The sequence below is a fragment of the Chionomys nivalis genome, chromosome 10 (genome assembly GCF_950005125.1).
Source record: "Chionomys nivalis chromosome 10, mChiNiv1.1, whole genome shotgun sequence".
Taxonomy (NCBI): Eukaryota; Metazoa; Chordata; class Mammalia; order Rodentia; family Cricetidae; genus Chionomys; species Chionomys nivalis.
Genome location: NC_080095.1, coordinates 54,055,729 through 54,079,386, shown reverse-complemented (window position 1 = coordinate 54,079,386; position 23,658 = coordinate 54,055,729). Strand labels below are relative to the sequence as shown.

Sequence of the window (23,658 nt, the reverse complement as noted above, 5' to 3'; positions counted from 1 at the left end):
TACGCTCAAGACCATTGAATCTAGACTGTAAATTCTAGAAAGGAACCTTAAGTTTTGCCAGCAGATGTCACTGCTCCTAACACATAAACCAACACGAAGACTAACCAACAGATAGAAAGATAGATGATATAGATACATAGATAGATGACAGACAGACAGGAATTATGTCAGTGACCTAAAAACAAATAGTAGGGAAACCTTTTGAGATTGCTGCTTAATAGTGAACCATGCTGACATTGTGAATGCCAGTGAAAGCGGCACATACCTAACATCCCAGGTCCAGGACCCCCCTTAGCCTGGCACACCTCATGGTCTGTGTGGGGAGAGTGGGGGAAATGATCCTCACAAGAGATGAAGGACGAAACTCAGGACAGTGCCATCTTTGCAGACACTGGGCCATGGCCTTCCAGAGACTGACCTCGCAGTTTACGTTTCTTTCACATTTTAACAGGAGAACTTGTGACCTGTGACCTTTACAACAAGAATGAATTCTATTGGCTGATAGACAGGGCCTACAGGTAGGAGCTGTGATAAGCATAAGGACAGATTCTATTGTGAGGATGCAAAGCCCATGGGGCCTCTGTCATAGAAATTCTTTCTGTTCACTGAGAGACAAAGCTCAAGATTCAGGTGGAGGCTGGTCCTGATAGAATAGCAAAGGATCACCAAATTGTCTGACGGACCGACCACTTTTCACTCTGGCATTCCATGTGATTAGGTGTCATGCATTTCCTTCTCTTGAAGAAAATAGGCCCTCGTGATTGACAGTCCTGGTTTCTCTAATGTTTATTCTAAGATGTGCTTCCTACATGCAGCACTGGGCTGACCATGTAGTTGAGGACCTTTGACCTCTGGTCTCTTACTCATCGCCTCAGCACTAGTACTTTCTTTGTCAGTTACTTTTTCCTACCCTTTTCCATGTTCTCTGTTCCCTTTTTGCAGTATGTAGGTCAAACCCAGAACCTTGCACACATGAGGCAAGCGCTCTCCCCTGAGCTGCCTCCTGGCCTGTGCAAAACATCCTTAACCATCTTCCTTCATCCCACCAGCGCCTTTGACATCAGGATAGAACTTAATCCTCTCTGGTAGATAAAAGTAGAGAGTTCACAAGTCTGAGTGGAAGTGTAATGGCTAGTGGTCTAAGCAGGCTCTCAATGAAACTGAGTGTTGTGTGTGTAGTAAGGAAATACATGGCACAAGCAATTAGAAATTGTCATAATTTCTCATTCATATCAGGCCTCTATGCAGACAATCAGAATTTATTTGACTCTGGTTGACTTAATTACGTTCACGATCACTCTATTCCCCTGATTTAAGATGTTTACTGGCAAAATTCCTTGGTAGTGATTCAAGCCACATTGAAACATTCTTGGGCAAAAATCTGTGATAATTGGAACTGCCAAATAATGTCAGAGAAATACCTGACCTCGCTGAGAGAAAGAGAGGTTACTGCCTGCCTGCTAGAGATTGAGATTAATATGTGGGGCCAAGCGACAGCTACCTGGGAAAACTACCTACCCTACTTAGGTTCTGTTCAGGCAGCAACTTAGGTTATCGAAGAGCTTCATAAGTTAGAATTACTTATCTGGCAACCCAGAATTGGGTCGAGGTTCAGGCCAAAGTTCTCTTGGTTTCCACATTTAGGTTGTGGAATGCAATTACTGGAGGAAGGCAACATCTGACCAGTGCTTGTTTTAGTCCAGGCACTGTGCAAAAGCATGTCTCATTCATTATTCAGATTAGTGCTCACTGTGCTAGTATTATTACTTCTCAATGTCTTTCTCTTTTTTGTCCAGTGAGGAAATGTCTGAACAGTAGTTTAGAAACTTAATCCTGCATACACGGATAACAGTGCAGAGCTGGGCTCTCCCCAGGCCACAGGCTTAAAGCGTGGACCTAGCTGTGCCGCCTTCTCCTCCTGCTCCTATCCCCCAGCGCTTGTTAACTATAACTTATGACCTGCTATTTTAATAGTCATATCCCAGCTCATTAGTTAACTCAGGTCTTAGGGCAGAAGCTCTGTGGTTTGTATGTTTTTGCCAGAGTATCTACTTCCCTCATGTCAGTCAGGCAGAGGGGGATGTGCGCAGGGAACAGTGGCTGGAGTCAGCCTGCCCGCATCCTTGAACACATAGCATGCTTCAGCAGAAGACACGCTGTGGGACCAGCACTGCCCACTCTTGCCTCTGTAACCCACAAAACAAGGTCATCAGTTTGCTTTTCTCAAAGTATGAGTCTTGCTGGTAGGTTGGCTTTTCCTGGCTGTTGACTGAAGCAAGCTGTTGTTTATAGTCTCAAAGTAACTTCTAGAACTTTTCCCTTCCTGAAACTGAAGCTAAAACTGAAACTGATTGATTAGACACACTGAAGACTAGTTCAGATATTTACTAGCCACTGATTCTAAATCAGTTTTTCCTTCAGAGATTATTATTTCAGAGAGTATTAATTTCACATATTTTATACTGGATATGCATAATAATAATTATTCAAATAAAAAGGCCATTTGTAGGATAAAATTGCATAGGCCTATCATTTGTCTAACTCAGTTTAATCCATCTAAGTGTTTAAAATGCACACACCAGCATGAATTAAGGCAATATTCTATCACATACACACACATGTAGACTTGCACTCACACAAATACTAGCTTTGCCCACTGAAAAGACCTAGGAATAATGAGCAAGTCAGCTTCATCCAGCACTGGTTTTGTTGACGTTACAGTGTTGAACTGAAGAAACTAGAGAAGTGCTTGACTCTGCGTCTGGGTGAATCAGTGAACTTGGAGCTGACATTGTAGTGATTATCTGAATCCAAGTTTGAGGACAGCTTGGTTTACATATCTAGAGCCAGGCCAATCAGGGACACATAATAAGGTCTTGCCTCAGTGTGTGTGTGTAGGGGTGATGATGGAGGGAGGCAGAACTTGTAACACCTTTCAAGAACGAAATGTGATAAAGCTTTATTAGTTATTTGTCTAGGTTTTTGTATATTTGTGATATTTATCGGACTGTCCCCAAGACTTTTATATTATTTTCCTTACAGAGAGTCTCCCCTGCCCCACAAGTTATACAAACCTCAGGCTCTACACCCTTGTGTAGTCTTGTGTACTACATGGCAAAATCAGAGCCTCTAAGAAGCTAATGGAATAAATGTAGTAGAGAGAAGATATTTTAAAAGATGGTAGACACATTCTTTATAGCAGCTCTGTAGGAAATAATGGTGCGTTCCAGTCAACATTAGAAAATACTGATGTACTTAGTGTATTCAAAGATAAATAATTCCCATAGAATTTACCATAGTACCATTCAATAAACAGGGTCACTCAAGAATTTTATTTCTAGCTAATTTGTCCAACAGCTATAAAATAAGCAGAAGACCTTCTCAAGAATGAGAGCAGTCAGAAAGTGAAGCAACCCTAGCTCTCCTGTAAAGATTGCTGGTGACCTGCTGAGTGTGGGGCTTGGGGCCAACCCCAGCACCACAATATGGCAGTTTGACTGATGAAAACCCTAGTATGGAGCCTGCACTGTGTTTATTCTAATAATGAGCAAGCAAACGATTCAGTCTTTCTTCCAGAGGCTTGCAGTCTATGATAAGGCAAAGCACTTTAGTACAGCAATAGAGACCTGTGCTTTTCTGTCTGGTCCCCAGTCTCCACTTCTAGTATTAGTCGAACTCCTTTCAGTGGGGAATCTGCTCTCATTGGTTCAGGTGCAGGGGGTGCCACCCACCCCTTACAGAGAGAAGTCCATTCAGACCCCCTCATCCCTCTGACCACAGTGGTAACTTCAGGACTGGGCGTTCGAGACTGCTCGTCCATTTCCCAGCCACCCAGACCCTAATAATCACACAGAAACTGTATTAATTACAACACTGTTCAGTCAATGACTCAGGCATATTTTTAGCTAGCTCTTACATCTTAAATTAACCCATTTCTATTCTATGTATCAGCACGAGGCTGTGGCTTACTGGTAAGGATGCAGCATCTGTCTCCTTCGACAGCTACATTGCATCTCTCTGACTTCATCTACTCTATATATCTCTGTTCTAGTTTACCACCTAGCTATATTCTGCCCTGCCATAGGTCAAAGCAGATTTATTCATTAACCAATAAAAGCAGCATATATAGAGAAGGACATTCCACATCACCCTGGAACTTTGCTTGTGGAACGATCATTAAAAACTGAACTGCACAGCTGTGTTAATCTTATGTGATCTTCAGAATCTCAGTGATCATCTTGACCATCACGTGAAAGGAGTAATTAGATGAGAAAAGGCTCTGATCTTACCAGTTATAGAATCAGTAAGACGGTCTGTGCTTTTTAACTTAATTGTGTTGGAATTGGATCTCATTATTTATAATATAAGAACTTCATCAAGTTCTGGTATTTAAAGTATTATCATGGGGAAATGGAAGTACAGAACAACCTGGGGACATAGGCAATTGAACCCACAGAATTACCTTATGATTTCTACATGCGTTTGACAGAGCTGCCAGTGTCTGTTGTATTTTAACCATTTATACTCAAACTTCTTGTATTGTTATTTCAAAGTTATTACTTGAAAAATAAATAGGAGCTGGAAGGAAAGATAAGAGGAAGCCTGAGAAGTCGAATTTCCTCATGGCAGGAAGCTAAGGGTTAAGCATGTCACTAACGTAACGGAATGTTGTGCAGTGCTGACTCTGAATGGGAATAGTCCTGCTGCAGAATGGTGAATTTCACAGATGCGGTGCTGAATGAAAACATGAAAACTAACCTGTTATTTCCAAGTCACAATAGTGCTGCCCTCCAGGCAGAGGTGGAAGGGAAGAAAGCTGGGGTGGGAACTTCAGGGATGATAGACAATGTTTTACCATGTAGGGGCTGGTTACATGGCGTGCTCAGTTTCTGACAATGTTAAGCCTTGCGATTACATGTGTTTTTCTGTATGCAGAATATATTTCAACACAGAAGATTTTAAAGTGAACAGTTTGTGAACTGGTGGTGAAAATTTAATTCCTTGAAATTCATCACTATCTTAAATGCCATCCTAAGTTTCCTAGACATTTAATTTCAATTATATTTTAATGTAAAACTTTTCACTTTGGCTGTGGCATTGATATTCTCATGATTTTTTATATAAAATTGCCTTTCTTTTTCCCTTGTCCTACTCCTTGTGTATAAACTTCACTAAGTGTTAGCTGTAGTTGCTTTTGAAATTTGGAATGCATCTTAATTATTATTCTCTGGATTTTGAAATTTTATAAAAATGCATACTATCATTTTTATAAAAATATTAAAATAAATTTAGGAAAAAGCTGGTGTAGGGCTCGAGAGATGACTCAAGAGTAGAGGTGTGTGCTGCTAAGGCTATCAACTGAGTATTATCCCTGGAACCCACATGGTAGGAAGAAAAAAACAGCTGTCACCGGTTGTCCTTTGACCTCTACACACATGCACATAGACACAAGAAGTTTATAAAGGAAACCTTAAAAAAGAAAACAAAAAGGATTGGAAAGATGGTTCAGTGGTTAAAAGCACTGGTTCCTCTTCCAGAGGCTCTGGGTTCAATTCAATGGCAGCTAACAACTGTCTGTAGCTTCAGTTCTAGGGGATCTGACACTCTTATACAGATATTTATGCAGGCAAAACACCATTGCACATGAAATATAAATAAATCATTAAAATTTAAAAAAGAAAACAAAATTTAAAGCTGGTAGAGATGCTTGCCAGGAGGATTGCTGTGATCTTATTGATAGCCTAATCTTCATAGTGAGTTCAACACCAGCCTGGTCTGCATAGCCTGGACTCCAATGTTTTACTCTCTTTAAAGCTGATCTGGTATCTAATGCATATATTCTGCCATAACCATAAAAAGAAAGAAAGAATGAAATGGGAGAGAGAAAGAGACAGAGACAGAGACACAGAGAGAGAGAGAGAGAGAGTCAGTCATAGGAACACCCCACATGAAATATAATTATGGCTCCATTCAGACAGCTTAATGGTGAGTCATGACTGTATGCCTGCCCCTCATCTCAGCGGGATGCATTCATCCTGGAGTGAGCAGGCAGCTTGCTGTCCCCACACTGTGGAAGCGTGATGAGCTCCCTGCGGACTGCTAAGAAACTTTCTAAGACTTGATATTTGCTTTTAGTTCTACAAAAGGAACACGGTTAAGAGGCAGTAATACGACTGGCTCCAGTGAAAAGCAGAGGACTGTAACCCCCAAGTGCTCTTATACACCCTTCTTACTACTTTCCAGAGTCTGATATTTCTCGTTCGAGACTGGAGTTTCCCATACGAATTTTCATATGGAGCCGATGGTGGCGCCAAGTTCTTGGAAAAACGACTCAAGGTTGGTTAACTATTTAGGTGCGTGCCCTTTCTCCAGAATAAGCTCAAGTATTTCTGTTGAATTACTTCTCTCAGGAGCCACAATTTCATTTGCCCCTTGCAGTTTCTCTAACAAATAACTCAAGATAGATTTGTAATAAACTATAGAATTGTACTTTAAAGTTATTGTCTATGAATCTGATACAGATGCTTCTTTGGTAGATGATTTTGTAGATACTTCTTTGGTACTTGTTCCTCCAGGAAAAACTTTACCTTGAAGATGCAAAGCAGTGTAAGACTGCAGTGTAAATGTCTAGATTCACGTTTTACTGGCAGGTTAAATAATTATCTCATTGTGTCCTTCCTACAAACTGTTAAACACATGTCTAAAAGGGATGGGTTATTTAGGTTTGTCTGAAATGACTAGCTATTCAAATGCCATTTTAGGATTCAAGCATGGAGCTGGTTATTTATTTGTTACTATCAGCTTCATACAAGCTAGGGTCATGTGGGAAGAGAGAATTTCCATTGAGAAAATTCATTCATCAGACTGGCCTGTAGCCAAGTGTGTGGGAGGGTCCAGCCTTCTGTGGGTGGTGCCCCCTCACACCACAGGCAGGTGGCTCTAGGTTGTTTAGAAAGAAAAGTGACTGTGTCACTAGGGGCAAGCAAGCCAGCAGCCCTCCTCCATGGCCTCTGCCTCAGACCCCGCCTCCGGATTCCTGTCCTGGGATGCTGGCCCGACTTCTCTTGGTGACGGAATAGAAAGTGAAGTGGAAACAAACCTTTTCTTCCCCAGCTGCTTTTGGTCATGGTGTTTAGCACAGCAACAGAAAGCCAACTGTGAGAGAAATTTGTCCCAGAGATTAGACATTGCTGTGATAGAACTGACAACATTGTTTTGTAGGAAGACAGAGGCTTGTAAAGTGTGCTGATTGTACACACTTGCTACACTTAGATATGAAAATGTGCTGATTGCACACACTTGCTACACTCAGATATGTAAAGTGTGCCGATTGCACACACTTGCTACACTCAGATGTGTAAAGTGTGCCGATTGCACACACTTGCTACACTCAGATATGTAAAGTGTGCCGATTGCACACACTTGCTACACGGACATTGTGCCGTTTTCTCAGCATGGAAGCAGACAGGCAGAGCAAATCCTCGATTCAGTTTGTCTCCAGCAGTTGAGCATCAGAATGACTTCCCGCAGGTCTCGGGGAACCAGCATGAAGAACTACAGAATGTCAGGAAGCACATCCATTCCTGCTTCACCAACATCTCCTGTTTCCTCCTACCTCATCCTGGCCTAAAGGTAGCTACGAACCCAAACTTTGATGGAAAACTAAAAGGTTTGTCTGCCTTTTAATGAGTTTGTTTGTGTCCCTTATCGCTCTGGAGTCGGCTCCGCGCGCTTGTGGCTCTGGCTCAGCTCCTGCACTAATGTGAGGCGGATGACAGGGTCCTGGCAAGAGGACTGGGGAGCGGGCTTGGTGCTGGAGGTCCCTGAGGCAGCTGTGAGAGCCTGCGGCTACCAGCAACAGGCCGCAGCCCTCATCCCCTCACCCCTGCGCTCTGGAAGCTGCTTCCGTGTGCTTAGTGTCCTTTATTTACAGCGATTCAAATAGAAAAATGTCTGGTTTTGGAATATTGCATTTGTTGAAATATATATTTAGAGACTGAAAGCAAACACTGCATTCAATACTGAATCCTGGCTCTTTAACTATGGAAGAATTTAACAAATTATAAAAATTTCACTAAAGAATAAAGTCCTCTCCAGAGAAGAACAAGTTTCTCTAAACAGAATAATAAGCACTGCTTTTATTCTCTCGTAGTGTAATCTGCACTACGAGGCTGACTCCTGTTTGAAAAGATAAGCGCTGTCTGTAGCATTTGCTGTGTGGTTAATCTGAGGTAGTTCAGGGCAGTTGTGACTTCTTACTTGTGAGCCTACCATTGAACATACCATGAAATGCACACTTTCTTGTCTAACTTATGGCTTTTCTATTTTAACATTATGCCAGGGGTGAGTCAGTGACATTACTAATTGTTTTCAGACAATTGTTGTCAAAGGGATTTTAAATTGCATTTTAAAAATGACAACATTTTAGAAATTATAGCAGAATTGATCAGCAAAAGTATTTTCCCTCGTGTCCATGGGATTATCTGACACCTTTATCTGTAACATTGGCAGTTGACATAATAAGCAGAATTCTAAATTTCTCAGCCATCGGCCTTACTTTTCTACACCAAGAATCCTACTGTTTTCTCTGCTTTTACAGCAGCAGATGGCAGTGGGCACCCGACACAAACGTGGGTGCCAGGAGCCTGTGATCTCCCTGTTGCTTCTGAACCCTAACCCACTAGAGGACGCATGGCCCTCTCTATTATGAAATGACTAAGGACTTCAGTGTGTCTTGAATAAGTTACACAAAGAGCAGGCTTCCATAAAGCCTGTCTTTCTTCTCTGGAACTGGGAGCCATAAACGGGTGGGGGTGAGATGCTGAACAAGAGTTCCCTATGAAGAAGAGGCCGCTGGCCTGGTGTCCCTTACAGTAGCGAGCAGCTGCAGCCCATGCAGTGCCCCAGCTTAGGAAGGATTAGAAAAATTACACCGATATACACGGCTATTTTGTGATAATTTGTTCCTCATCTAGTTGTATCTATATGTCCACATAGACATTGGCCTATGCAGTTAACCACAACCATCTGCCAGCTCCAAGTCTGCAGAGTAGCTAGCCCAGGAGAAAGAGAAATGAAACTGGTTTCAGTTGCCCTCAAAGTTCCATTTTAATAAGGTTTGTATAGCTTATAGGACTTCTGCTAAATCTACCTTGTGTACAGAAATGTTCTACTTTTTCTCAGTGTCTGCTTTGGCAATTTTGAAAATCTGTTATCTACAGTATTTTTCCATCCAACATTGAATGTTTTTTTTCTTTTATTGAAAATAGATTTTTTTCTCCCATAATATATCCTGATTTTTAGTTTCCCCTCCCTCTGTTCCTCCCAACCCCTCCCATCTTCCCCTCCCATCAGGATCCACTCCCTTTCTGTCTTTCATTATAAAATAAACAGGCTTCTATGGGATGATAATAAAAAAGATAATGCAAAAACTAACACATCAGAATCAGACAAGACAAATAGAAGGAAAAGAGCTGAGGAGAAGACACAGGAAAGAGACTCGTGCGTTTACTCACAAAGGAACTGTAGAGTTAAGAGAGAAGAAAAAAATATAATTAAAAGAAAAATAATTGGACAGGCTGGAGAAATGGCCCAGTGGTTAAGAGCATTGCCTGTTCTTCCAAAGGTCCTGAGTTCAATTCCCGGCAACCACATGGTGGCTCACAACCATCTGTAATGAGGTCTGGTGCCCTCTTCTGGCCTGCAGACATACAGACAGAATATTGTATACAAAATATTTTTTTTTAAAAAAAAAAGAAAAATAATTGTTTTAAAAAAGAGCACTGACATAACATTATGAGACAAGGACCTGTCAAAACTGCCACTGAGGTCATTTCTGTCGGCATCCACTGCTGGGCACACAGCCTCCCTTAGGAAGAGACTCCCTTGGAGGAAAAAAATTTTTCATTTGAAGGGAGCTTCTGGCTTAGGAATAGGGGCTGTGTCCACTTCTCTTATCCGCTCTGGGACCCCATCTGCTGTAGACCCTGCAGGCCCTGTGCATGCTGCTTCAGTCTCTGTGAGTTCTTATGTGTGTTGGTCATATTGATTTCCAGGGCCTTATTTTCTTGGTGTCCTCCATCACCTTACACTCTTTCTTCTTCTTCGAGTGTTCCTGAGCTCTGCGGGGAGGGTTTGATGGCGACGTCCTGTTTAGGGCTGAGTGTGCCAAGGTCTCCCACTCTGGCTCTGCTGCTCTTCTCATCTGCTGGTGGAGGAAGCTTCTCTGATGGCTGAGCAAGTGTCACTAGGAGTCATTTTAGGGCTTTATTTTTGAGCTGTGGTATTTGGTTCTACCCTAGGTCCCTGGGGTATCTAGTCTTAGGTTCTTGGTCACCCAAGCAGTGTCAGGTATGGTTCCGTCTCTTGGAATGGGACTTTGCCAAGTCAGATATTGGTTGGTTACTCCCACAAACTTCGTGCCAGCATTGCACTGGCATATCTTGCAGTCGGGACACCATTGTAGATTAAAGGGTTTGTGGCAGGGTTGGCAGTGTGAGAGAGTTCCTTCCTACCAGATGCTAACATGTAGGGGTGAAGGCTCTATGGAGGCCAGCTTGACTTCTTCATGCTCAATGTGTTGTGCAGGTGTTGTCTTCAGCAGTGTGGCCTTGATGTCAGCTTGTGGAGAGCTACCCTTGGCAACAGCCTGAGCTGTCTAGGGGTTCTCATGGGATCCCTTTGGTCATCAACTCAATTAGATGTAATACAGTCAGTACTGTTGTCTGAGTTTTTGTCCTGCCCGGTTCCTGCAGTCTTTAAGTCCCAAAGAAATCACACAGAGGTCTACATTAGTTATAAACTAATTGGCCTAGTAGCTCAGACTTCTTATTAACTCTTATAACTTATATAATATAAACTTATATTAGCCCATTATTCTTGTCTATGTTAGCCACGTGGGTCAGTTCTTTATTCGGTGAGACAGTCATATCTTGCTTCTTCTGTGGCTAGGTCAGGACTGCAGACCAAGACTTTCTTCTTCCCAGAATTCTGTTCTCATTGACCAGCCTCTACTTCCTGTCTGGTTGTCATGCCTATACTTCCTGCCTGGCTACTGGCCAATCAGTGTTTTATTAACATACAATTGACAGGGTACGAATCATTGTCCCACAGCACAGTACTGGAAACATCATTTGGCGATGAGAGATATACATTTGGGGTTCTGTTTCTCTCATTGTTTGGCAATTTCATTTAGATCTCCTTCATATATGTATATTTTAGGAAGCTTCTCCTGTATTAGGTTCCCGTACTACCCTCCAGACGGCCCTTAATTCTAGCTGTCTCTTCCCATACCCTCCTCCCCACTTGGCCCTCCAGTCCACTCTCCCTCCCATCAATCTGTAAACATCTATTCTCTTTCCCTTTCCTAGGGAGATCTGTTTGTTTCCCCAATACCTTTCTCTGTACCTAACCTCTGTGGTTCTATGGATGGTAGCTGGGTTATCATTGACCTAACAGCTGCTGTCACTACATAAGCAAATCTACACCACATCTCTCTTTCTGGGCCTGTGCTACACTGCTCAGGATGAGCTTTTCTAACTCCATCCATTTATCTACAAATTTCATGATTTCTTTTTTTTAAATGGCTGAGTTATATACCGTTGTGTAAATGTACCACATTTGCAGTTTCTGGTTATTATGGAAAGAACAGCAACAAACATACAAACCCTGAATCTTATAATTCGATGACTTTACCCTGGGTCCCTTATGGCCTAGCCATGGTACTCTTCAGAGAGCTGGTATGAGAGTGGTTGTCTTTAGCAAAGATATGTCTGTGGGCTTTTGTAGGAGGTTCTTATGTGCTATTTCACAGGCAGAAATAACTTTCTAGTTCATAATCAACACTAATAATTGTCCTACAAAGAATTGCAATTATTGCCATCTTTAATAGCCCCATAAATAACAGTATTTACAGTGTTCTTTAAAATGTTATGATTAATTGCTACTAATGAAGGAATGTCCTACACACTGAACCCCAGAGGTCAAAAGTGTTGAGTCGTGTTCATTCACAGTCCATTCATCTAGCTCTTACTGAATTGAGTACCTCTGCTAGCACAGTAAATAGTCTCCTAACCAGCAAGGGGTTGTATTGAACAGTCGGTAACCACAACATACACTGTGGGGCAGCTTCCTTAGCAGCAGTTATTAGAGTTAATGCCAATCGAGACAATTCTTTCTTAAAAAGAAAAAAGTATTTCTAATGACTTGGCAGGTAATCTTGAGAAGTTACTGTCCTTCGTTAGTTTATACTCCAAATCATATACTAGTGGTCCTACTCTATAGAATTATTTATAAAGGATACATTGTATGGAGTGTGTATCTGGTAACTTAGGTAACTACCATGTTGTCCCAGGCCTGGCTTCCCAAGTAGTTTTTGCTATCTTGAAGCATAACTTATTGACTAGATGATGAAACTACAACATCACCTTGAGTGTTCATCCCCGTACACACATCCACTGCACACTCACAGGACCCTCTGGAGCCTTGAGTGTTCATCCCCGTACACACATCCACTGCACACTCACAGGACCCTCTGGAGCCTTGAGTGTTCATCCCCGTACACACATCCACTGCACACTCACAGGACCCTCTGGAGCCTTGAGTGTTCATCCACGTACACACATCCACTGGACACTCACAGGACCCTATGGAAGCTGATCTGAATTTATCTAACCATGTTCCAGACTGAATTTACTGTGGTAAAATAATATTGTCTACTATTACTATATTGTTATTTTCTGGAACCATAGTTAGAATGGTATACAGTGGTCCCAAGGAAGGCAGAGATGTCTCACTATCTTCAGAGCACATTATGCCCAAATGTGTTGATTGCTTTAATAATAGTTACCTTTCTGGTGCAGTGGACCTAGGAATGTTTTCATCCCATTACAATTTCATAAGAAAATCTGGATAGAAGTGTGTGTGTGTGTATGAAAGTGATTTTTAAAGAACACTTTATTATATACACATTTTAAAAACTGATATATTCTATTAATAATAATAATGTCATAATCATTACTTAGAAGCCATTACTTAGGAACTTATATTGACGTAGTTGCACACTTCTATAACATGAGCATGCAGGAGGCAGAGATGAGCATCCCTGCAAATTAGATACCTACATAGTGAGGCCCTAGGACAGGTCATGGTCTTGTTAGTAACCAAGGTGGACCTTAATAGGTGGGCTCAAATGATCCTGAGTCAGCTACACAAATATTTGGAACTATAGGTGCACACCACCACACCCAGCTTCCCCATTTTTGAGCCTCTACACATAACCATAAGACCCAAAGGTCTCAGACTACATGAAATACTTAGATAAATAAGCTGTAACACTGGGAGGTGGAGGCACACGCCTTTAATCCGAGCAACTTGGGAGGCAGAGGCAGGTGAATCTCTGAGTTTTTCACCAGCGATTATGCTGCAGAAATGAGGTCTGGGCCAGCCTGGGCTACACAGAGAAATCCTATCTCAAAAACTCAAAAAAGGGGGGCTATAAAATGTTGAACATTTAATGTTAAGGATTCTTCATAGGTATACGACACGAGTGGCGATAAAGGCACCAAGAGTGGACGTGCATCAAGAAGAACCACGCCCCGTAACAGGTCTTCAGAGTTGCTAAGTTACAGGAAGCCAGTGGCACCATTTTCCACTGTGGCCAAGGAAATGGAGGTTTCATTCTGTGACACAGAGGATTGGACTGGGTTTTTTAAATAATGGTGAATTTGCTTTCAATTGTAGAAATAGATGACGAATTCATCAAAAACTTGAAAATCCTGATTCCTTGGCTCCTTAGTCCTGAGAGTCTGGATATTAAAGAGATCAATGGGAATAAAATCACCTGCCGAGGTCTGCTGGAGTACTTCAAGGTATCCCTTCGTTTCTATACCTCTTGTGAGTCCCTTCCTCTGGCATGCCCTGGGGTATGCATCCTCCACATAGAAACTCTGTGGGGTGAAAGGACAAGGCGCCCATAAAAAGGCTTTGGAAAACCATGACACACCTAGAGAAGCAGCTGTTTGAGGAAATAAAATCTTCTTGGTAGTAAATTTACCATTTGTTTTTAACTTGAGGGAAATAAAAATGTATTACTTTGAAATAAAAATGTATCAAAGAGTTGAACCATGGGCTGGAGAGATGTCTCAGTGGTTAAGAGCATTGCCTGCTCTTCCAAAGGTCCTGAGTTCAATTCCCAGCAACCACATGGTGGCTCACAACCATCTGTAATGAGGTCTGGTGCCCTCTTCTGGCCTGCAGGCATATACACAGAATATTGTACTCATAATAAATAAATATTTTTTAAAAAAATCTTTGGGGCTGGAGAGATGGCTCAGTGGTTAAGAGTACTGGCTGTTTTTCCAAGGGACCTAGGTTCAATTCCCAGCACCCACATGGCAGCTCACAACTGTCTGTAACTTTGTGAGGATGTAACACACTCACAAAGACATACATGCATGCAAAGAGTTTAACCAACCTTTATCGGAGTGCTTTCCAGAGCCCCCCATACTGAATTTCACCTTTAAGATTATCCAAAAGCAACTATATTCTCTTCCTGAGAAAGAATTCTTCCAAACTGCTCTCTGCACCAAAGGCAATTTTAGTAGAATTACTTTAAATCTGTATTTACCTCTTAACTTTAATAGCACCTAATGCCCTTTACCGACGTAAATATTTAATGAAGAAATTAATCTGATTTTTTAAGTGCTTCAAGATTAAATGTCAGCTTTTAAAATTGATATTTTAACATCTAAAATGCCTTTTTGTGTGATCTTTTTTCCTTCATTTCACAATGGTTGTATCTTAATTTCTAGTCTAACCCTGTAGATGAGCGCACTGTTTGGATTCATGATCCCTGTGCAGATGAGGTCTATGCAGCCTATGGTAAAAGCAGGCCACAGACTCACAGAAAAGGGAGGCTACTCCAGCAGAGGGATCTGAGAAAGCTTTTAAGGGAGATGAATTGAACCTTTCTGAAGAGCAGCATTGGCATGTGGCTGTGTATGGAAAGAGCATTACAGAAAGAAGGAATAGCTAAAAAACAAAAAACAATAGTTCCTAAAAATACTTTTAATTGTCAAGACCCTAAAACACAAGTTAACTTAAGAAGAGAAATGTTGGATGAAATGCTCGACTCTTTTGTTTCAGGCATACATAAAGATCTATCAAGGTGAAGAGTTACCGCATCCCAAGTCCATGCTACAGGTGCGTATCCATCAGGAGTAATGAGGTTTCAGAGCATCACCTGAAGATCACTTGCCTACCCCACCCATGTTGTCCATCTGAATGTTCCACACCACACAACAGCTTTACTTGGGTGGAGATCCACTTTGTACCGAGTCTGTTTAGGAACCCACTCGCCCTGTCCTGGCTGATGCAATGCTCCCACCACTGTCATATGAGACTAGTATACTTTTAAGAAAGTCATCCAAATGGACATCATTATTCTTATTGAGTACAAATGTAGGCTGTGTACATCTTAAGAGGTTGGTAATAATGATTTGAACATGTGGTAGAAACACTCCGGGTTCCTTGATGGATGGCCCTGGAGCATTTCTTGCATGTGATGCTCTGATACAGATGACTCCACTTTACATTAAAGTGTGCACTTTGTCCCAAGGCCACAGCAGAAGCTAACAATTTAGCAGCTGTTGCAACCGCCAAGGACACGTACAACAAGAAGATGGAGGAGGTAAGAATTCAGGATTTTAAAACAATAAACAGTATTTCTTCTTAGAACCTATTCTCTAATGTCACATCACACCATGCGCATATGCAAAGAGGTGACTTTAATGTCACTTAGCTCAGTATGCACACATCACACGTCCTGTGTTCCTAAGGTACTTTACAAACAGAACATTACAGAGTGGGCATGGAAGTTGAGGCAGAAGAATTGCCATGAAAGTGACGACAACCTGGCCTGTAATGAGTTTAATTCTAGCCTGGGGTACAGTGAAATGAAACCATGTTTCAAAAGAAAAAGGTACACACAATGCAGTTTAGAGGCATTTAAAAATTAGCTCTCTACTAACAAAAATATTCATGTCGTATTTGGCCAGACCACCCCAGGGGAAGTTTTAGAGGCTGACAGTAGCATACACCTCTCTGCTGTGCGTATGTGATTCCGCAGTCTGTTATTTCACTTAAAACTTGTAAAAAAAATAAAAACCAAGCCTCAGGAACCAATATTTTTTATAGTATATTTCCTCAATTTAGTTTCAACTAATATAAGTATCATTTCCCCCTAAAAGTTGTAAGACCAAAGTTCATCTAAAATTGATGGAATCTTAGCAATCAAGAGAAATATGGTATATAAAGGATAATTAGATGTATTATCAATACTAAAACTATAGCCAAAGCTAAGGACATGGTTAGCTGAAAATTGCTTGGTAACTTTGTATGTACATGGGGGGGGGGAGGTACACACATGCACATGAAGGCCAGTGGAAGCTGTTAAGTACTTTCCTCTAGTGCTCCCTACCTTACTCCTTTAAGAAAGGGTCTCACAGGGAACCAGAAGCTAAGCTGGCTGGCCAGTGAGCTTATAGGACCTTCCTGTCTCCACCCCTCCATGCTGGAGTATGGGTGTGTGCAGCTGTGCCCGCTGTTTTATGTGGTGTTGGGATTTGAGCTCAGGTCCTCATCCTTGCATATGCAGTTACTCCTACCCACTGAGCCATCTCCCCAGCCTACCTTCTAACTTTCTAAAAACTTGAAAATGTAGTTGAAGAACATACTGTGTACTTCTTCGTACTCTAAGAAAACATCCAGTAGGCTCTGCTCAAAGTAAACTGTGAAACTGCTAAGGAAAATATACTTCATTGTTCAAGAGGTTTTTAAAAACAAATCTTTATTATGTATAGTGTTCTGCCAGCATGTATGCTTGGACGCCAGAAAAGAGCACTAGATCTCATTATGGATGGTTGTGAGCCACCATGTGGTTGCTAGAAATTGAACCTTTGGAAGAGCAGCCAGTGCTCTTAACCTCTGAGCCATCTCTCCAGTCCTGTTCAAGAGTTTTATAGTACTGATTTTAAATTAAACTTCATTGGTCAAATAACCAGTACCATTTGACTTCTAGAAGAAGTGCAATATAAGCAGTTTTCTCAGCTTTGTTTTCATTCTGTTAACAAGGAGTTGGCAATCATGTTGGGTCATGTCTTCTTTATCTTAAAGAACTTGGTTAAGTCATAGACACTATTTGTTGCATCTTAAGAGAGAGGGGCTGGGCATGGTGGTACACCCCAGCAACAGGACACAGAAGTAGGTGGATCACTGTGAATTTGAGGTCAACCTGTCTACAGAGCACGTTCTGTGCCAGTGCTACAATAGTGCGTAGAGACAGACAGACAGAATAAAATTAAGAATGATTTTATTAGCTGGGTGGTGGTGACACACATCTTTAATCCCAGCACTTGGAAGGCAGAGGCAGGTAGAACTCTGAGTTTGAGGCCAGCCTGGTCTACAGAGTGAGCTCATGGGCTACACAGAGAAACCCTGTCTCGAAAAACAAAACAAAAACAACAACAAAAAACCCCAAACAAAGCAAAACAACAAAAACCCTATCTAAGCCATTCTACCGCCACCTTTCATAGTTATGCCTCAGGGATATGGAGCCATTTGAACCAGCAACACATATGCAGCCTTCTTCCTGGTGCTTGACAGATTGTATTTTGAGAAATGCATCACCAAGTAATTCTGTCATGCAAGCATCACTGTGTACTAGATGAACCTAGATGTTTTAGGTCACTCATTCAACTTGTCTTCCTGACACAATCAAAAACATAAACGCAAGAGGTATGAGACTGTAGTTAGTATAACAGAATACTGTATTACAGTGAGCTTCTAATAAGTAGAAATGGACTCTAAAGTAACGACGGACAGTCCGGATTCTGTAGTGCATGTAATTGTCTATGCGACTGCAGGTCGCTCACACTGTACCATGCAGTGTCCCTAAGGGATGGGAATGTAGTCTGTCACTCAATTCATCATTCCTATGCAGCAATTCCAGTGTGCTCTAAGAAAGTCACCTACTAATGAAAAGTTTGGGTACAGTTGATCATATACTCCCTGTTCCATAAACAAACACTTCTCTCTCTGACAGATTTGTGGTGGTGACAAACCATTTCTGGCCCCTAACGACCTGCAGAGCAAGCACCTGCAGCTGAAAGAGGAATCTGTGAAGTTATTCCGAGGGGTGAAGAAGATGGGTGGTGAGGAGTTCAGCCGGCGGTACCTGCAGCAGCTGGAGAGTGAGATAGATGAACTTTACATCCAGTATATCAAGCACAATGACAGCAAAAATATCTTCCATGCAGCTCGCACCCCAGCCACACTGTTCGTTGTCATCTTTATCACGTACGTGATTGCTGGTGTGACTGGGTTCATTGGGCTGGACATCATAGCCAGTCTGTGCAACATGATCATGGGACTGACCCTCATCACCCTGTGCACCTGGGCGTACATCCGCTACTCTGGAGAGTACCGAGAGCTGGGTGCTGTAATCGACCAGGTAGCTGCAGCCTTGTGGGACCAGGTAAGAGTTCTTTCCATTTTCCTCAGATAAATTCTGCACACACTGTGTAATTAGTGTTTCATTCAGTATCAGAAATACACAAGTGAATATGACTTGGGCCTATTCTTTAAAACTTTACAACACGGCAGGATATGAACAACTACAGTATGTCCTACACAACTGTTTAGTAGACATTTCAACACTTTAAGCCTTTGAACATTCGAGGTTTAGAGGTAGCTAATAGCATAGCCCCCAGCCCCAGCATGAAGAGCACACTTCTCTGCAACAGAATGGTAACTACTGAGCTGTGTGCCTTCAATCAAGCTGAAATAAACTGGTAAGAGCACATGGAATGAATGCAGCGCCTCTTGGGCCCCAGCTGCTCATTATCTCAACCTGTCTTTAGCCTTGAGAGACTTTATCTCTGTAAACCTCAAAATCCTGTTAGAACACAATGTTAAAACCTATCAGAAATACAGAATTGGTTCTTTAAAATATTTTGATAAAATGCAAAATCTAAACTGAAATCTTCAGGAGAATTTGTTCTTAATGCTCACAATTGGTATTGCAAATGAAGTAGAAAATTATGTTATTAAGCAAGATATAATACTTTTCTTTCTTTTAAAATTGCCTCTGCCACAGGGAAGCACAAATGAGGTAAGTTAACATTTTTTAATTAAAACTTATTTGTAAATGTGGTATTCCTACTTTATAACTGACTAGATATTACAGAATATCTTTGAAAATACTTCTCTAAAATGTTTGTATGAATTTTAACATATCCCAAATATTTTGTTGTATTTAATTTGCATAGAAGTGTCATTAAAGAGTACTTGATTTAGTTCCAATGTAGAAAATTTCATGTTTTAAGCTCTAATATTGCATATTTAATTTCCCCGTTGTGGTCAAATACTGGACAAGAGGAAACATGCAGGAACAAAGGTTTAGTTGGCTCAGTTTAAGAGGAGATGGCAGCAGAGAAGGCATGGTGGCAGAAGCACGAGGCAGCTGCAGGCAGGAGGTAGAGAGAGGTGGATGCTGGGGCTAAGCATCTTTCTTTTTTATTCCCTCTGGGATCAGAGCCCATGGGATAGATGGCCTTGCCCACACTGAGGACGGGTCTTCTCTGCCCAGTTCTGGAAACAACTTCATAGAAATACCCAGAGATGTTTCCATAGGGATTCCAAAACCCATAAGGTTGAACATGAAGACTGATCATACTGTGTCCTTTGCTCTTCTGCGGTGAAGCCAGCAGATCTGCAATCTGAGTAATGCCATCACAGAGGGTGTTTTAGATGCAGACTACTTTAAGAAGGTTCCATAACAGGATGCATCCATGCTTCCTTTGCACATCTCAAACCTGGCCTGTGAACCAGCATTCCTTTCTCCTTTCCATGTGTGTATGGATAAGAAGCTGCATTTCCAGAAACGATTACACTAAGAAAAATGATGTCTACAGAACTGTTATCATTTTTTTCAAAGCTAATCTTAATTCCTCAGTTTCTCCTCGACTATATGAGTGAATTATGTCCTTTAATCAAATCCCAATGGAACATTTAATATTTTAAAGTCAATAACCGCTACTTTACGTAAAAAGCAAACTAAACTCACTAGACAAAACAGATTTCAACTTTGTAGATAAAACCTTGGGTGGAGGAACCTAATACTTGAAGAAAACTGGAATTAAGTATACCAGGAGTAGAACATATCAGAACAAGGATGGGCTAGCTATAGGGGCCAGTGGCTAAGAGCAGGGGCTGCTCTTCCAGAGGTCCTGAGTTCAATTCCCAGCACCCACATAGCAGGTCACTTCATGGGACCCAGTGCCCTCTTCTGATATTTATGATACATATGATATATATGACATTTCTGATACATGAAAACAAAGCATCATATACATAAGATACATTAATAAACCTTTTTAAAAAACAGCTATATAGAATCACAAATGAAAAACTTCTTGAGAATAGCTAAATATTAAGCTTTTACCCAGTTCTTAAAAATATTAAACTACAGACTCAAGAGTAAGTGAGTCAGAATTGAGTGTTCAGTTTGTGACAGTCAGAGGGATAGCTCATACACCCTAGTTAAGAGGAAAAACTGTGATTCTTAGACTACCCAAAAATGTGCAACATGCCCAGCACTCAGCGGGGCGGGGGAGAAGGATAATAAATTTGAAGCTAATGTGGATCACATAGTGAGACCAAATCTCAAGAAAAACCCTAACATTCTTTTGATTCACTAAAATAATACAAGGAATAACCAGAGGTCATTTCAGTGAGGGAAGGCGTTCTGAAGCGGTGTTTCTGAACAAGGTTCTGTACAGCAGGAAATACTGCAGGAGAACATGTATCCCAATTAAATGAACATATCCAAACCTGGAGTGATAGCATACAGTATTTAATTATAACCCTTACTATAACTTAGTCCAGCAAAAACACATCTACTGACCTCAGATTTAAAAACACCTGAGATAACAGCATATTAAAGACAAAAATCAGGAAACTGCACATATTAACAAATACCATGCATACATACATCTGCTTATCAGTCTCTGGAGTAAAGGAGTAAACAGGGGAGCCCAGCTTGGGGAAGGAACAATACCTCTTCAGCTGACCCGGCACACAAAGAATGGAAAAACAGCCCATTCCAAACAATAGATTCACAATGGAAATTACAGGTCTAAGTTGTGTAAAACTGGCAATATTCACATTGAGATGTCCACAAGTCCCTGGGACATGGAAAACAATTGGGCTGGGAGACAGTATGCTAAGAGATGTTTAAGATAAAGGAAGTGCCGTCAGAGAGTAAAAACTTGGGAAGCTCAACCAGTAACACATGCCAGGGAACTGAAAATACATTTTAAGATATTAGTTATTGGTCAGCGTGTTTCAGCTGCATGGACGTCTGTATACAATGTGCATGCAGTAACAGTGGAAGCCAGAAGAGGGCATCAGGTCCCTTAGGACTGGAGTTACAGGTAGTTGTGAACCACCATGTGGATACTGGGACTTGAACCCAAGTCCTCTGGAAGATGAACCAGTGCTCTAACCTGCTGAGCCATTTCTCCAGCCCTCCCTAGGTCTGTGTTTGATAGAGGATGATACAAAGAATATCAGTTCAGGTCTGAGAAGATGGCTCAGTGGGTAAACCATTTGCCACCCAAGGGTAAGAACCTGAGTTCAAGTCTCCAATAACCACTTTGAATATCAGGTGGATGTGGTGGCCCACCTATAATCCCTATGCTTAGAAGGTAGAGATGGAATTCTCTGGGCAAGCTTGCTGGCTAGACTGACCAAACTGCTGAGAGACCCTGCCTCATATACAATGTGGAGAGCAATAGAGGAAGACACCCAACAACTTCTGGCCTCCAGCCATACCTGCGCACACATACATGCACACCATATACAAAAATGCTGAATTTGATATAGTACTATGGGGGGAGGAGGGAAGGTATACCTTGTGCTCACTGTTTTGCAACCCTGATTCTTACCTCCCAGGCTCTCTACAAGCTCTACAGTGCAGCAGCAACCCACAGACATCTCTATCACCAAGCTTTTCCTGCACCAAAGTCAGAGCCCACTGAGCAACCAGAAAAGAAGAAAATCTAAGTCGATTTCAGTGCATGACCACTTGCCACTTAGCTATCAAAGTCTGTTTCCATGCAAACATTCAAAGTGCTTCCTTCTGAGCAGAATGAATGCCACACACCCGAGGACTCCGACAGTTCGATCCTTTACTCCAGTGACTGATAAGCGGATGTATGTATGCATGGTTATTTGTTAATACGTGCAGTTTCCTGATTTTTTTCTTAAAATATGCTGTTATCATTTCAGGTATTTGTAAATCTGGGGGCAGTAGAAGTGCTTTGCTTGACTTTACTAAGTTCTACTCTGGGTTATAATTAAGTATTGTGTGATAGCACTCCAGGTTTGGATATGCTCATTTAATTTCTATAGAAAATTTTAGTTATTTTGCATAGCTATTTGTTAAAGTACAGCATAACTCAGCAGGCTTGATTTAATCTATATAATCTTATACATACCAGAGGCTCTTATCTTGAAATATATTTAAGAGCTTAAAAGTTGCTTTACCAAAAACTATACATTGTTTCTTTTATATTTATGACTTAATATAGAATGTAAATCTCTTGATCAAAAATGCACAAAAATTGTTTTGTATGTGTTTGAGTTTCCCTGCACTGTCTTTTTTCATTTGGCACATCAGAAATGTATTCTTCATAGGTTTATTCTTTTAATATGTCAACTATTAAACTTTACTCTGGTTCTTAACAGTAAAACAAATGCTTACTGACTCTAGAACTATTGGGGGTGCTGATGTGGCTTGAAGGGCTCTCTCCACTTTAATTCAAGATACATTTTCTTTCTGATACCACTTCATGAGAAGTGTAGGTGTTTAGGATGGCATGACCATACACTATTTCTGATACCATTTCAAACTTAAGAAACATGAGCTAATCTTGTTAGGTTCTTTCCTGTGACTTGGTTTAAGAAAAAGTTTCATTTTATTGTTTTATATTTTTAGACACAGTTCTGCCGTGCAGCTCAGGCCAGCCTTTAACTGTGATCATCCTGCCTCCTCCCCAAGTGCTGCTGTCTGCAGCATCCTTCCAGGTCATGGAAACCGTGAGTCTATAATTTATTTCTAATGACTGAACTCTTTATGGAGTTTTATTAAGTAAACCAGACCCCTTAGAGGAAAATAAAAAACGAGGTGGGAGGTGAGTCATGGTGACACACACCTTTAATCTCAGCACATGGGAGGCAGAGGCAGGTGGATCTCTGTGAACTCGAGGCCAGCCTGGTCTACACCATGAGTTCCAGGACAGCCAGGAACACACAGAGAAACCCTGTCTTGAGAACAAAAAGGTTTTCAAGGGAGGGGGGGGGAGTAATAACGGGAGAAAGGTAATGCTTCTTACGGATCTGGGAGCCCCAAACAGGCATTAACTGTGTCAGTAATGGTGAACAAAAAGTCATAGGGACAGGAGAGACACGCAGTTCATTAGCTGTGAGTCAGTCCGGCCTTACGCTCAGTAAACTCCCTTTCCCACCAGCCACACTTGAGCCTCCCTTCACTGTAGGCTTCCTTGGCTACTGGGCCTTCTGAACAGAAAAGCACCAAAC

General features: G+C 41.5%; 1 protein-coding gene across 1 annotated transcript in view; it reads left to right on the top strand.

Annotated features, from left to right (window-relative positions):
* Atl1 (atlastin GTPase 1) overlaps nt 1–23,297 on the top strand; it is a 76,671-nt gene extending 53,374 nt beyond the window's left edge. Inside the window, exons 8-15 of the mRNA XM_057782217.1 lie at nt 6,244–6,336; nt 7,531–7,669; nt 13,741–13,868; nt 15,145–15,201; nt 15,617–15,688; nt 18,101–18,532; nt 19,154–19,168; nt 22,012–23,297. Coding sequence (XP_057638200.1) covers nt 6,244–6,336; nt 7,531–7,669; nt 13,741–13,868; nt 15,145–15,201; nt 15,617–15,688; nt 18,101–18,532; nt 19,154–19,168; nt 22,012–22,122 — 1,047 coding nt within the window. The 3' untranslated portion in view covers nt 22,123–23,297. The remainder of the gene's footprint in view (nt 1–6,243; nt 6,337–7,530; nt 7,670–13,740; nt 13,869–15,144; nt 15,202–15,616; nt 15,689–18,100; nt 18,533–19,153; nt 19,169–22,011) is intronic.
* Nucleotides 23,298–23,658: the final 361 nt, after the last annotated feature.